Source organism: Salvelinus namaycush, chromosome 4 (assembly GCF_016432855.1).
Source record: "Salvelinus namaycush isolate Seneca chromosome 4, SaNama_1.0, whole genome shotgun sequence".
NCBI lineage: Eukaryota > Metazoa > Chordata > Actinopteri > Salmoniformes > Salmonidae > Salvelinus > Salvelinus namaycush.
The window spans coordinates 46,281,359-46,298,023 of NC_052310.1; the positions used below are offsets into that span (position 1 = coordinate 46,281,359).

The 16,665-nt window shown below is 40.1% G+C and overlaps 1 protein-coding gene across 1 annotated transcript in view; it reads right to left on the reverse strand.

The window, feature by feature from the left end:
* Positions 1 to 15,195, reverse strand: part of LOC120045893 (receptor-type tyrosine-protein phosphatase epsilon-like) — a 126,716-nt gene extending 111,521 nt beyond the window's left edge. The window contains exon 1 of the mRNA XM_038990821.1: positions 14,939 to 15,195. Coding sequence (XP_038846749.1) covers positions 14,939 to 15,195 — 257 coding nt within the window. The remainder of the gene's footprint in view (positions 1 to 14,938) is intronic.
* Positions 15,196 to 16,665: the final 1,470 nt, after the last annotated feature.

Consider the following 16,665-nt stretch of genomic DNA (forward strand, 5'->3'; position numbering starts at 1 on the left):
AGCCTACCATATGAGCTTATAACTTCTATGCTCGCTTCGAGGTAAGTAAAACTGAAACATGCATGAGAGCATCAGCTCTAAGACCTTTAAACAGGTCAATATTCACAAGGCCGCTGGGCCAGACGGATTACCAAGACATGTACTCCGAGCATGCGCTGACCAACTAGCAAGTGTCTTCACTGACATTTTCAACCTCTCCCTGTCTGAGTCTGTAATACCAACATGTTTTAAGCAGACCACCATAGTACTTGTGCCCAAGAACACTAAGGTAACCTGCCTAAATGACTACCGACCCGTAGCACTCACGTCTGTAGCCATGAAATACTTTGAAAGGCTGGTCATGGCTCACATCAACACCATTATCCCAGAAACCCTAGACCCACTCCAATTTGCATACCTCACCAACAGAGCCACAGATGATGCAATCTCTATTGCACTCCACACTGCCCTTTCCCACCTGGACAAAAGGAACACCTATGTGAGAATGCTATTCATTGACTACAGCTCAGCGTTCAACACCATAGTGCCCTCAAAACTGTCCTTACAATAATGTATATTTCTCAATCATAGATTTGTTTTTGGCCGCCAAATGTGGCAGATTTTTGTCTATCGCATCGAGCTAATTAGAACACGTTAACATTAGCTAGCTAGCTAACCTTGCGCCGGCAAGCTAAAGAAGTAGCTGTGAGAGTTGTTATTTTTAATATTGTCCCCAAAAATATTTTTTATCCAGGATTGCATTTTGGAATTGTTGGGCAACGATTGGGCTTATAAAATATTTTCTGCTAAAAGTCTCTGCATCTGTATGCTGTGCTTGTGAGAAATAAGATAAATAACGAATATACACAAGCCCAATTTAATTCCACTAAATTACGCACATAATTCCATAGACCGATAAGCATGTCTGGTCAAATGTATTTCCATCAACTGGTATTTCCATCAATGAATAGGCTAAAAAGCATTATTTTTCAATGGGATTTTTTTCCTTCTGAACAATTGGTCGGTGTCAATTCTATTAATCTGGTTTTCTTTTCTTTTTTTTTATGGCCAATAGCTGGCTTTTACTGGCTAACTGAAACCCTGGCTCCCACCCATCCCAAGTGACAACCAGTGTTTTGATGTGCAGAGAGAGTCACAGTTGTACATATTTCCACAATGGGAGAGTTTTAAACATGGCTTACGATGTACAGTATGTTTGATATAGGTTAATTGGAGGTATATTTCTGGTGTATCCTACTTGGGTATTCTGTGTTTCCTTCACATCAATTTAAGAACCACCAAGATTGATCAATATTCAATACACTCACAACAGAAGGAAACATATTGACTGAGCATCCAGAGCCACTACAAGGCTTCCTAGCAGCCATGCCATGCTGACTGAAGAGAAACAGTGGGTTGTCTCAGGCACTCTTAACATAGTGCCTCCTCCTTTCTGTGTGTACACAGCAAGCCATTAAAGGGCAATCAGCGGTTGAAACAATAACAAAACGTACTCCCTGCCCCTGGTTGGGTGAAAGATAAGGGATGGGGCTGAAGAAATGTAACCACTCTAATTCATAGACAGAGCAATGGATGCAAGGACTGAGCATCCATGATATCAAAATTGTATTCGTTTTAACCATGTTTTGAGGCTATATTCGGTTAGTTTACAATGACTTTGTTTACAAACATTGGAGTAAAACAATTTTTATATTTTGGGTTTTGATGGGGTATGACAGTTGAATCAATGGGTATATACAGTATAATTAATTAAGTCCAAAAATGGATGTAGCAACTACAGATTGCCCCTTTAATAACACCACTGAAAATGGTCAAGGTACCAAAGGCAGGTCCTGTTGCAGTTATTAATTTGGAGTTGAATGGATTGGGATTACTTCAAGTCAGATTTGAATATGTCTGCTCTGTTAAAAAAACGTTTTGAAATAATTTTTAGAATGTAAGCCATTGTTTATTTTTAGCAATCTAGCACAGAAGTAATGTCAACAATTTTATTGTGCAATAGTATATTTATGAAAGAGAATGTTAGTTTATTTTGTGTTTTGTTTTTGTTTTGCAGTGAACTAGTTTAGTTAAACCAATCAACAAGGATTTACTCTTGCTTGTTTTCTACAAACCAAATCTATTAGGATTAAATGTAATTGGACCATTGTAATACTTTGACCATGAAAGCAAGAGCAAGATTAACTCCCTACAGTTATACTGCCTCTATTGTCTGTCTACATTGTTACAGCAGTCTCTTCATTGTTGTGGTTTTTTTACAGTAATTTTTATCAGAAAGGTGAGATTTGTATCTTTCTGGCACTATGCAACGTTACTAGGATACTGCAGATGACTCAGTACAGATGTCTTTATACAGCCTTTTTAAAACCACAGTTAGCTGTTCCTTGATGGTGTCAATCAAAGCACTAATTCAGATATCAGAGCAAACACCACATCAGAGCCTCCGTTACAACTTTCACATACTGTAGAGCATGGTTGAAACTTTTAGTCAGAAAAGTACATGGACATTGCAAACTCTTTCTTTTCACTCCCAGGGAAATCTATTGCCAAACCAATGTTTCCGCTTTGATACTTCAACAACACTTAACACGCTGATAAACTGTAGGTACACCACTAAACATCCTAATAGGAGACAACGATAGAGGACATATAATTTGCCTTACAGCAAGTACAATTAGGCCTACACCCATCCCTTTGCGCTGAGGTTGCATTACAGATAATGTATTGCTTTGAGATTGGGGACAGTGTTGATGGGTGAAGGCCAAAACCATTGTTTACTGAGATGGATTAGCTTTCTGTTAAGGGGGGGGGGGGGGGGTACGGTCATAGATAATAGGAGATAATAATGTCAAATGAACTTGCAGTGGGTATTGGAACAAATAACTCAAACATGGAGTGGATGTGAATGTTTCTGTTGGATTTGGCATCAATGACACCCTGACTGTTTTGAGCTGTGCAAACAACTGGCATTCCATCGAGGGCTAAATCAAATCAAACTTTATTTGTCGCATGCGCCTGTCACGTTCCTGACCTGTTTTCTGTTGTTTTTGTATGTGTTTAGTTGGTCAGGGCGTGAGTTGGGGTGGGCATTCTATGTGTTGTGTTTCTATGTTGGGTTTAATGTGTTGCCTGATATGGTTCTCAATTAGAGGCAGGTGTTTGACGTTTCCTCTGATTGAGAACCATATTTAAGGTAGGCTGTTCTCACTGTTTGTTTGTGGGTGATTGTCTTCCGTGTCTGTGTATGTCGCACCACACGGGACTGTTTCGTTTTCGTTCGTGTATGTAGTCTGTTCCTGTTCGTGCGTTCTTCATGTTATTATGTAAGTTCGTTTGTTCAGGTCTGTTGACTTCGTTTATTGTTTTGTAGTTTGTTCAAGTGTTCATAGTGTTTCGTCTTGTTATAATAAATCATTATGTCTACATACCTCGCTGCGTGTTGTCCGATCCATGCTCCTCCTCGTCTGAGGAGGAGAACGACTTCGACGACCGTTACAGCGCCGAATACAACAAGTGTAGACCTTACCGTGAAACGCTTACTTACAAGCCCTTAACCAACAGTGCAGTTTTAGAAGAGTTAAGAAAATATTTTCCAAATAAACTAAAGTATAAAATAAAAAGTAACACAATAACATAACACTAACGAGGCTATATACAGGGGGTATCGGTACCGAGTCAGCCATTTGATTAATTGTTCAGCAGTTTTATGGCTTGGGGGTAGAAGCTGTTAAGGAGCCTTTTGGTCCTAGACTTGGCGCTCCGGTACCGCTTGCCGTGAGGTAGCAGAGAAAAAGGTCTATGACTTGAGTGACTAGAGTCTGACAATTTTCTGGGTTTTCCTCTGACATCGCCTATTATATAGGTCCTGGATGGCAGGAAGCTTGGCCCCACTGATGTACTGGGCCGTACGCACTACCTTCTGTAGCGCTTTATGGTCAGTTGCCGAGCAGTTGCCATACCAGGTGGTGATGCAACCAGTCAGGATGCTCTCAATGGTGCAGCTGTAGAACCTTTTGAAGATCTGGGGACCCATGCCAAATCTTTTCAGTCTCCTGAAGGGTCCTCTTCACGACTGTCTTGGTGTGTTTGGACCATGATAGTTCATTGGTGATGTGGACACCAAGGAACTTGAAACTCTCGACCCGCTCCACTATAGCCCCGTTGATGTTAATGGGGGCCTGTTCGGCCCGTCTTTTCCTGTAGTTCAGGCCTTTTCCTGTAAATCACCAAACTTATCTGGAATGAACAATGAACAATGGATGGAATGCAACATTTCAATATATCTGGAGCCGTATCAGCATGATCCAATATTAAACTAATATTCTTTACAGCGAGCAAAACAGCAGATTCCAACCAATGTCTAGACACTGCATATACAGTGAATACATAAGTCTAGCATTTCTTTATGGAACTAATAATATTGACAGCAGAGCAGAATGAAGGGAAAATAAAAGCAAGCTTTGATGAGTGTTACAGCCAGGAAATGGTGGGTTGTATTGACCCATGATTATGTACCATAGCTGATGAGTAGCATCACAAGTACAGTGCAATGCAAAGACTTGATGAATGGCTTTTGTTTTTTTCATTACACTGGGAGGAATAATGCAATTTTAGTGAGCTGAATAGAGGGATTCCTCTTTCCAACTGCGAGGAGGAAGAGAACAAAGAGTGTATTCCAGCTGGCTCTCTCTATGGGAGTGTTCATGTTTTTTTGCTGTTGTCTCTGTTTGTTACACAATGCACCGGCTTCCTATTTCGCAACAAAGCATCCTTCACTCATGCTGCCAAACATACCCTCATAAAACTGACTATCCTACCGATCCTTGACTTTGGCGATGTCATTTACAAAATAGCCTCCAACTCTCTACTCAACAAATTGGATGCAGTCTATCACAGTTCTATCTGTTTTGTCACCAAAGCCCCATATACTACCCACCACTTCGACCTGTATGCTCTCGTTGGCTGGCCCTCGCTTCATATTCATCGCCAAACCCACTGGCTCCAGGTCACCTATAAGTCTTTGCTAGGTAAACCCCCGCCTTATTTTAGCTCACTGGTCACCATAGCAGCACCCACCCTTAGCACACGCTCCAGCAAGTATATCTCACTGGTCACCCCCAAAGCCAATTCCTCCTTTGGCCACCTTTCCTTCCAGTTCTCTGCTGCCAATGACTGGAACGAACTGCAAAAATCACTGAAGCTGGAGACTCATATCTCCCTCACTAACTTTAAGCACCAGCTGTCAGAGCAGCTCACAGATCACTGCACCTGTACATAGCCCATCTGTAAATAGCCCATCCAACTACCTCATCCCCCATACTGTTATTTTATTTTTTTGCTCCTTTGCACCCCAGTATCTCTACTTGCACACTCATCTTCTGCATATCTATCACTCCAGTGTTTAATTGCTATATTGTAATTATTTCGCCACCATGGCCTATTTATTGCCTTACCTCCCTTATCCTACCTCTTTTGCACACACAACTTTTCTATTGTATTATTGACTGCATGTTTGTTTATTCCATGTGTAACTCTGTGTTGTTGTTTGTGTCGCTTTGCTTTATCTTGGCCAGGTCACAGTTGTAAATGAGAACTTGTTCTCAACTGGCCTACCTGGTTAAATAAAGGTGAAATAAAAAATATATAAAAAATATTAATGTCTACTGCTTCACTGTCTGTCGAGGCGATCTATAAATCTAAAGTTTACCCCTACACACACACACACACACACACACACACACACACACACACACACACACACACACACACACACACACACATCCTGCTTCATAATCTTCTCTCTTTACAAGCATCTGGTACGTACCTACGTAGGCCTTTTAGCTCACTCTACCTGGCACATCACAACTCCCATGTTCCAACGGCAATTGCAGGTAAGGGAGAGGGAAACCTTCAATCTAGAACATTCTAAACATGGTCCTTGGTAATGATGACCGGAGGCACATTGACCATCTGCAGCGTCTGTTCCCTTCGTCAGGGAACTGGAGAAGGATGCACTGTCAGTCTAACAGGGGAAACATTTGTTCCCAATAAATCACTCTGGCCTCACCATGCAAGTTATCTATCTGTGCTGTTCTGATTTGTATTGCCTTAGTCCTATGCTTTTCCAAAAGGGGATAAAACATGGTTAGTTAAGAGAGAGTGAGTTTCTTCTCTGGTTCTCTCTTCTCTCAATGATTAAGAACAGGGACTGTCCCCAAGTGAAATGATAGAGGGTTAATCACCACATCCATCAACTACCCTGTCACTGGGTAGGGCTAAAGAGAGGAACCGCTCTACACTTGGTAAAGTAGTAACAATATTGTCATTATGTGGTATGTGTAAGAGCATTTACACATCACAGTACTTGGGTGACGGGTCACACTTCTTCACTTGGTGCATCCAAAACCTATCCAGTCATCCCATTGCAGACACAAGACAGGTTTATGTATCATGGGAGGTATGATTCATGTTTGATGCTATTGATGAAAATGAAAGTATCAAATCAGTGTTTGGATTAAACTATTACGCTACGGCCACACAGACACAATGCATATGGCACAAAAGCAGACATGGGGTGACATTTTTCTCTGGCAAAGACGCCTGAGCTGTGAGCTAACGCTGTAAATGAAATTAGAATCTGCAGCGCGATTTATGTTGTGACTTTTTTCTGTGAGAAGGAACTTTACTTTAACCAGATATTTATTTACAGTGCGATACATGCGTTACACACAATACAATCGCGAGGTACAGTATCAGAGCCTCTATTATTTAGAACTTTGCTGTGTGTAAGTTCAAGCACAGCTATTTTAGTGAGAGGAAAAAGTTGCCCATATTATGCATTTCTTGACAGAGAGACAAGGAACCATCTCTGTTATCCATCATCGATCAATAGATGACCCATTGAAAAACAAATTTTCGGGCACAAAATCTCTAGAGAATGCTAGGACGAAATATGTCTTGTGGGTAAAGACATTGTGGGATAAGAGGGAGGGGAGGGAGGGAGATATGAAAGGAGAGAGAACCCTGGTGTGTGACAAAGTGAAGTGGCAACCAGAACACTAAAAATAGACATCCAATAATGAAGCACAACAAAATAACGAAACAGAAACTTAACAATGATGTTGAAAGACTCCTGTCTCCCAAAAAGATGACCCAATGTCCTTGTTATGAGAGACAGAAATGAAGTACTGCATTTCCAGATAAGGACAAAGAATTCCAATATCAAGAGGTTGTGAAAAAGGGTGATGAAATTGCCACACAAATATAAAAAGCACCAGTCCATATACCACAGGATGCCATTTGACCTGGAAAGATCATCTAAATCATTATACAACCTCTGTAGGGACAATGAGGAAGATTGAATTGTTTGAATGGATTGAAGGCCATTTAGTAATACTATCATGTACACCTTTTATATTGGTATAGCTTTTATTGGTTATATTCTTTACAGGACAATGATTAGCATCAGTGATAAACACATCTGTAATTACAAATGCCTCAAGTGTGATGTATGTCAGCAGTTTGCTGTTGACATCCATATTTTTGCTTCTATTATGTCATGGTGCACTTCATCCAACCGATGGCAGTTGATATCACTGATGACCAAATCTTTTATTTTACTGCACTCACAAACTGCTACATTATCCATCATTTAGTATTTCGTCTTATGTTACATTACACAGACAGACATCAATGCATTAGAGCAAAGCAAAACAAAACACAAATAACACTCAAAACACAAACACAGTTTTGAAGGAGTTCCCACATATCCTGAGCACTTGTTGGCTGCTTCTCCTTCACTCTGCGGTCCAACTCATCCCAAACCATCTCAATTGGGTTGAGGTCAGGTGATTGTGGAGGCCAGGTCGTCTGATGCAGTACTCCATCACTCTCTTTGGTCAAATAGCCCTTACACAGCCTGGAGGTGTGTTTTGGTTCAATGTCCTGTTGAAAAACAAATGATATTCCCACTAAGCGCAAACCAGATGGGATGGCATATCGCTGCAGAATGCTGTGGTAGCCATGCTGGTTAAGTGTGCCTTCAATTCTAAATAAATCACTGACAGTGTCACCAGCAAAGCACCCCCATACCATCACACCTCCTCCTCCATGCTTCACAGTGGGAACCACACATGCAGAGATAATCTGTTCACCTATTCTGCGTCTCACAAAGACACAGCGGTTGGAAACGAAAATCTCAAATTTGGACTCAGACCAAAGGACATATTTCCACCGGTCTAATGTCCAAGCAAGTCTCTACTTCTTATTGGTGTCCTTTAGTAGTGGTTTCTTTGCAGCAATTCGCCCATGAAGGCTTGGCTCACGCAGTCTACTCTTTATTTTTTATTTGATTTCACCTTTATTTAACTAGGCAAGTCAGTTTAAGAACAAATTCTTATTTACAATGACGTTCTACACCTGGACGTACTGCCAAATTCTCTAAAACTACATTGGAGGCAGCACATGGTAGAGAAATTAACATTACATTCTCTGGCAACAGCTCTGGTGGACATTCCTGCAGTCATCATGCCAATTGCACGCTCACTCAAAACTTGAGACATCTGTGAAATTGTGTTGTGGGACAAAACTGCACATTTTAGAGTGGCCTTTTATTGTCTCGAGCACAAGGTGCACCTGTGTAATGATCATTTAATCAGCTTCTTGATATGCCACACTTGTCAGGTGGATGGATTATTTTGGCAAAGGAGAAATGCTCACTAACAGGGATGCAAACAAATTTGTGCAAACATTTTGAGAGAAGGTTACGTGCATGTGGAAAATTTCCGGGATCTTAAATTTCAGCTCATGAAACATTGGACCAACACTTTACATGTTACGTTTATATTTACATGTTACGTTCAGTGTTTAATCCACAGCATAATTATTAACTTGATGCTTAAAGAGATATTCAATGTCTGATTGGTTATTGTTAGCCATCTACCAATCACTGCCCTTCTTTATGAGGGTTTCAAAAAGCTTCTTGGTCTTTGTAGTTGAATCTCTGCTTGAAGTTCAACACTTGACTGAGGGACCTTACAGATGTTGTCTGTATGGGGGACCGAGGAAAGGTTAGTCATAAAATAAATCATGTCAACCCCTATTATTTCACACAGAAAGTCCATGTAACTTATTATGTGATTTGTTAAGCCAAATTGTACTACTTCACTAATTTAATTGTACTACTTAATTGCCTAAACAAAGGGGCTGAATGCTTATGCAGCGACTATATTTTAGTTATGAAAGTTTTATTTATATAAAACATATATATAATTTCTTCCACTTTGACAGAGTATTTTGTGTAGATTGTTGACAATTTTTTTTACATAAAATACATTTTAATCCCACTTTGTAAGACATTAAAATGTAAAGACATCCAAAGGGTCTGAACTTTTGCAAGGCACTGTATTGTATCTTGTACATTCCATTCCATTCCCAAACCAAATTGAATTCCAGTGCTTTAAAATGTAGGTTTCTTCTCACTACAAAGGAACGATCGATCAGTCTGGGCGTAAAAGCATTGGTAATCAATTAGTAATTATTCTCTCAATGTGAAGCAAAATGAATATTCAAAGAGGAAAGACAGAGGCTCAATAATTGTAATTTAGTTTTATTCCTTCTGATGAAATACGGTTATGTCCTAATTTCCACATGTCAGAATCAATGTGAATGCAAGTCCAATGGAGAAGCTGGTGATGAGACAATTATTATATTTCACTAACACCGGTGTCTACTGGTCCCTGTGTCTACAATTATACATAGTATCCATAAACATTTCAAAGCAAGATATTATTGGTTCCTTATTGTCTGTATATAGATATTTACAGAGCTTTGCAGTTCCGTCTTGGCAGATTCTTTTTTTTCAGTTATAAACAATGTTTGTTAATACACATTTACCCTTCAAACGAATTACTTTGCAGCAGCAACTGCAACTTCTATACATCATAAACAATGATTAATGCGAGCCACTGTGTATGTATTTATGAGTATTTACTGGCAGTCATCAAATCTTTACCAATCAATGGCACATCATAATATTGGTAAACACCTTGTTCTTAGAACACTCACTGGCACTGATCACATATTTAAAGCCATATACAATCTATGCAGTACAGATGTAGTATCTTAATTTGAGACAGTTTGTTACAAGCAAGAAAATAATCCTGCAGCAAAAGGAAATGTTAATTATTTTATTAATTATAATTAATGGACATTTTTGAGGGGTTGGAAATTATAAACCTTTTTATATCTTTTTAAACCTCAGATATACTTCAAGTTTGCATTTCCTGTTGTGCAGGAACATTCTCAGAAACAAAAGAGTGATCAAATTAAGATCCTACATCTGTAACTGTATATTTCATAGTAGTGAGTTATCATAACATCGTATTGTTAAACTTAAAACGACAATTTTACAGAATGTCTTCTGCTGCAACTACCGTGTGTACTCAAAAGAATTGGAATGAGCATTACTGTTGTGTAAAACAGGTTCATCACAGAGGCAGGTCCCACAAATGCTGCCATGTCCTTGAGATCTCACGATAGAGTGCCTCCTCTTCAGAGGAGGAAGGGGAGGACCATCCTCAGTGAATTTCAGAAACAAATAGTGAAACATTAAAAAAAGTTAAACATTTTTGAAAAAGCTATACTAAATATATTCACGTCACCAAATAATTTATTAAGCCACTGCACTCTGTATCTTCTATTCTCCTCTGAGTACATTGACTTCAATGCAAAACCTAGGAGGCTTATGCTTCTCACCCCCTTCCATAGACTTACACAGTAATTATGACTTCTGGAGGACTTATCAGAGCTCTTGCAGCATGAATTGACATGTTATCCACCCATTCCAATGGTCAGATAATGAATCTAGCACTGAAAGCTACATGTAGCTAGCACTGCAGTGAATACAATGTGAAAGAGCTAAAAAGACAATAGTTGAAAGGTTTTGAACAAATTAATTTCTTACAAAATTAAGGAAAAGCAAGAGATCGAGAGAGTGAGAGTGTCACGTTCATTTGTAGAAACGGACCAAGGCGCAGCGGATGTTGAGTTCCACATAATTGAATGAATAAAGTGAAACTTAGCAAAGACAAAAAACAAATAAACAATAAACTAACAACGAACTGTGACTACAGAGATGCTATGTGCACTAACTCAAAACAATATCCCATAAAACACAGGTGGAAAAAAGGCTACCTAAATATGATCCCCAATTAGAGACAACGATTACCAGCTGCCTCTAATTGGGAATCATACCAATCACCAACATAGAAATAATAACAACAATAACCCAGAACCCCACATAGAAATAACAAACTCGAACAACCCCCAGTCACGCCCTGACCTACTACACCATAGAAAAACAAAGGCTCTCTATGGTCAGGGTGTGACTGACCATAGAATTATGGTCAAAGGCTCTCTATGGTCAGAATTCCTGATTCTATCTGGATTATATTTGATAGGCTTCCATTAAAGAACACTCTCTGTGTTCTGTTAGACAAGTAACTCTTTATCCACATTATAGCAGGGGGTGTAAAGCCATAACACAAGTTTTTCCAGCAGCAGACTATGATCGATAATGTCAAAAGCTGCACTGAAGTCTAACAAGACAGCCCCCACAATAATTTGATCATCAATTTCTCTCAGCCAATCATCAGTCATTTGTGTAAGTGCTGTGTTTGTTGAGTGTCCTTCCCTATAAGCATGCTGAAATTCTGTTGTCAATTTGTTTACTGTAAAATAGCATTGTATCTGGTCAAACACAATTTTTCCAGAAGTTCACAAAGAGTTGGTAACAGGCTGATTGGTCGGCTATTTGAGCCAGTAAAGGGGGCTTTACTATTCTTGGTTAGCGGAATGACTTTAGCTTCCCTCCAGGCTTGAGAACACACACTCTCTAGTAGGCTTAAATTGAAGATGTGGCAAATAGGAGTGGCAATGTCTTCTGCTATTATCCTCAGTAATTTTCCATCTACATTGTCAGACCCTGGTGGCTTGTCATTGTTGATAGACAACAATAATTTTTTCACCTCTTCCACGCTGACTTTACGGAATTCAAAAGTACAATTCTTGTCTTTTATAATTTGATCCGATATAGTTGGATGTGTAGTGTCAGTGTTTGTTGCTGGCATGCCATCCCTAAGTTTGCTTATCTTGCCAATGAAAAAGTAATTAAAGTAGATTGCAATATCAGTGGGCTTTGTGATGAATGAGCTATCTGATTCAATAAATGAAGGAGGCGGGTTGGCTTTTTTCCCAAAAAATGTAATTTAAAGCTTTTTTACTATCATTCTTTATCTAATTTATTTTTGTTTCATTGCGTAGTTTATTTTACTTTTTATTAGTTTCGTCACATGATTTCTTAATTTGCAGTACGTTTGCCAATCCGTTGGGCTGCCAGACTTAATTGCCATACTTTTTGCCTCATCCCTCTCAACCATACAATTTTTCAATTCCTCATCAATCCAAGGGGATTCAACAGTTTTTACAGTCATTTTCTTAATGGGTGGGTGCTTATTAGTAACTGGAATAAGTAGTTTCATAAATGCATCAAGTGCAGCGTCTGGTTGCTCCTCATTACACACCACAGACCAGCAAATATTCTTTACATCATCAACATATGAATCACTACAAAACTTCTTGCATGACCTCTTATACACTATATTAGGCCCAGCCTTTGGAACTTTGGTTTACCTAGATATGGCTATTATATTGGGATCACTACATCCTATGGATTTGGATACTGCTTTAAAGCAAATATCTGCAGCCTTAGTAAAAATGTGATCAATACATGTTGATGATTTAATTCCTGTGCTGTTTGTAACTACCCTGGTAGGTTGACTGTGCTTTGGGTCATTGTCCTGTTGTAGGAGGAAATTGGCTCCAATTAAGCGCTGTCCACAGGGTATGGAATGGCGTTGCAAAATGGAGTGATAGCCTTCCTTTTTCAAGATCCCTTTTACTCTGTACAAATCTCCCACTTTACCACCACCAAAGCACCCCCAGACCATCACATTGCCTCCACCATGCTTGACAGATGGCGTCAAGCACTCCTCCAGCATCTTTTCAATTTTTCTGCGTCTAATGAATTTTCTTCTTTGTGATCCGAACACCTCAAACTTACATTCATCTGTCCAAAACACTTTTTTACAATCTTCCTCTGTCCAGTGTCTGTTCTTTTGCCCATCTTAATCTTATATTTTTATTGGCCAGTTTGAGATATGGCTTCTTATTTGCAACTCTGCCTAGAAGGCCAGTATCCCGGAGTCGCCTTCACTGTTGACGTTGAGACTGGTGTTTTGTGGGTGCTATTTAATGAAGCTGCCAGTTGAGGACTTGTGAGGCGTTTGTTACTCAAACTGGACACTCTAATGTACAGTACTTGTCCTCATACTCAGTTGTGCACCGGGGCCTCCCACTCCTCTTTCTATTCTGGTTATAGCCAGTTTGCACTTTTCTGTGAAAGGAGTAGTACACAGCGTTGTACAAGATCTTCAGTTTCTTGGCAATTTCTCCCATGGAATAGCCTTCATTTCTCAAAACAAGTATAGACTGACTAGTTTCAGAAAAAAGTTATTTGTTTCTGGCCATTTTGAGCCTGTAATCGAACCCACAAATGCTGATGCTCCAGATACTCAACTAGTCTAAAGAAGGCCAGTTGTATTGCTTATTTAATCAGAACAACAGTTTTTAGCTGTGCTAACATAATTGCAAAAGGGTTTTCGAATGATCAATTAGCCTTTTAACACCATGGGACCACGCAGCCATCATACCGCTCAGGAAGGAGACACGTTCTGTCTCCTAGAGATGAACGTACTTTGGTGGGAGAAGTGTAAATCAATCCCAGAACAACAGCAAAGGACCATGTGAAGATGCTGGAGGAAACAGATACAAAAGTATCTACAGTTGAAGTCGGAAGTTTACATACACCTTAAACTTCTTTGGGATACCCCCCCCCTTCTCTCAATTTCCGCCTGAAGACATACCCAAATGTAACTGTCTGTAGCTCAGCCCCAGAGGCAAGGATAGGCATATTCTTGGTATCATTTGAAAGGAAACACTCTGAAATTTGTGGAAATGTGAATTGAATGTAGGAGAATATAACACAATAGATCTGGTAGAAGAAAATACAAGGAAATAAACATACGTTTTTTGTTTTTATTGTTGTTGCATCATCTTTCAACTGAACAAGAACAGGCAAACATTCAGATATGATGCTGGGGATAATTCTGATGCAGAACATAAGATGGCAACAGTATTAGAAAAAAGTTTCAAAACGATATCTTCAGGAACGAGTGAGCTACATGACATTGAGCATGTAGTCACCCAGGTGTCCCACACAAGTTGCCCAAATGTACCCAAATGGCCAAATTGGTACAGTGATACATTTTGAACTAAATGACTATATACAAAATACTAAAATGCTATTCTAACACACACCCCAACAAAAAATAATAATAATAATATAAAAATTTGAAAATTTGAAAAAAAATTAAATAACAAGGGTAACTATTTACACACATTCAAAGTATAATATACAATATTGTGAAGACCCTCAGTCCTCTACATAATATTGTTCTGCTGATGCCATGCCCAATAGCAGTCTCTTTCTGCTGTAAAGCAGAGGGTTACTGAACAGGTGGTGCAGGTGATAGGGCATTTCCTGTGACAAAGGGCACAACGACGTCTCCCCACGGTGCCCTTTTTGCCCTGAGGCACATTCATGCCTGCAGAGATGAATCTGGGCAGGTGAACAGCAGAGGTAGAGGGGCCAGAAGGTGCTGCAGTAGACTTGCTGTAGCAAGCAAGCTCCTGGATGAGCAGCTCTCGGAAGGCTAGCTGTGAGATGTGGGGCTGTCCACGGCTCTTAGCCATTTCCTTCTGGAGGATGAAGGAATTCACCACAGCAATGTCAATAAAGTGATAGAAAAATGTCTTGTACCACTTCATTGTCTTGTGGAGCACATTGTAGTAGCCAATCAGTGCATCTGACAGGTCCACACCTCCCATGCTCTTGTTGTAGTCCTTGATAGCTAAAGGAATGGGGACATTTTTAGTGGTCCATGACCCAGAACCATCCTTTACACGTCTGATTACATGATCTCCACTGAAGGACTTGTGAATACTGGAACACATGACAACCTCTCTAGTATCCATCCACTTCACAAACAGCAGGCCGTCTTGGCGAATCCATCTCATGGTACCCCGCTCAGCCCGCTTAGGCATGTCGTTCACCCTGGTCTTTGGAAAGCCCACTCTGTTGGTCCGAATGGTGCCACAGGCCCACACCTCCAGCTTCCTCAGGTCTGTGAACAGGGTAGGGCTTGTGTAAAAGTTATCTACAAAAAGTTTGTAGCCCTTCCCTAGCAGCTGAAAATCTAATAACTGCATAACAGAATCATAACTGAGTCCCTTACCGGTCGCAAAACTGCTCTTCCCCTCATAGACAAAAAAATTGCACGTGTAGGCACACGCAGAATCAGCCAAAACAAACAGCTTGTAACCCCACTTAGTTGGTTTATTACGCATGTATTGCTTTAGGCTAATTCTGGCCTTTGAGGCTACCATCCTCTCATCGATGGACAGGTTCTGGCCAGGCTGAAAATAAGTCTTGCATGCCTCAACGATGCTGGGGTAGAGAGGTTTTATTTTGCAAAGCTTATCAAACCTTGCTGTGCCTCTCTTCTTCTCGTTGTCCTCATCATCTTCTGGGTCACTGATGTGAAGAGCCCGTGAGATTGTCAGAAACCTTTTGCAAGACATGACAGCGGAGGGGAAAGGCAGTTGATAGAGGGGAGCAGTTTTCCAGTAGTCTTTCAGGGTTTTCAACTTCACAATACCCATGTAAATGACCATTGACAGGAAACAAAAAAGATCTGACATGGAAATGGGCTTCCATCCCTCTTTCTTGCCTGCCTGCTTCTTAGCACCATACTTGTTAGTGTTCAACACCAGGGAATCAACAACAGATGAGGTGAAAAACAGCTGGAAAAGCTGCATGGGGCTATACTTAGATGTCATATCCAGCTTTGGGCCTAATGGCCTCTTTGGTCTGAATAATGGAGGTGGAGGCGCCACATCCTCCTCCAGCACAGAGTGCCAACGACCCTCCTCCTCTCTGATTGCAGGTGTATCTCTTCCCCATCGCCGCTTCTTTGTCACACCTGGCAGGGCGGGGGTAGATGTGGAGCCGGAGACAGCAGGGGTCCGGCTAAATGAACAAGCTCCCCTGGGGGATGGGCAACTTGGCAGTGGGGGCTCCCAATCAGAATCGGAGGGACTGTGAAATAAAGACACAGACACACAGATTATATATTGAGTAGTGAAACAAAATCATTTTGGGGATCTGTGGTTCTATTCCATGTTTAGATCAAATAAATGTAAAATATCTCATATATACAGACACACAGATTATATATTGAGTAGTGAAACAAAATCATTTTGGGGATCTGTGGTTCTATTCCATGTTTAGATCAAATAAATGTAAAATATCTCATATATACAGACACACAGATTATATATTGAGTAGTGAAACAAAATCATTTTGGGGATCTGTGGTTCTATTCCATGTTTAGATCAAATCAATGTAAAATATCTCATATATACAGACACACAGATTATATATTGAGTAGTGAAACAAAATCATTTTGGGGATCTGTGGTTCTATTC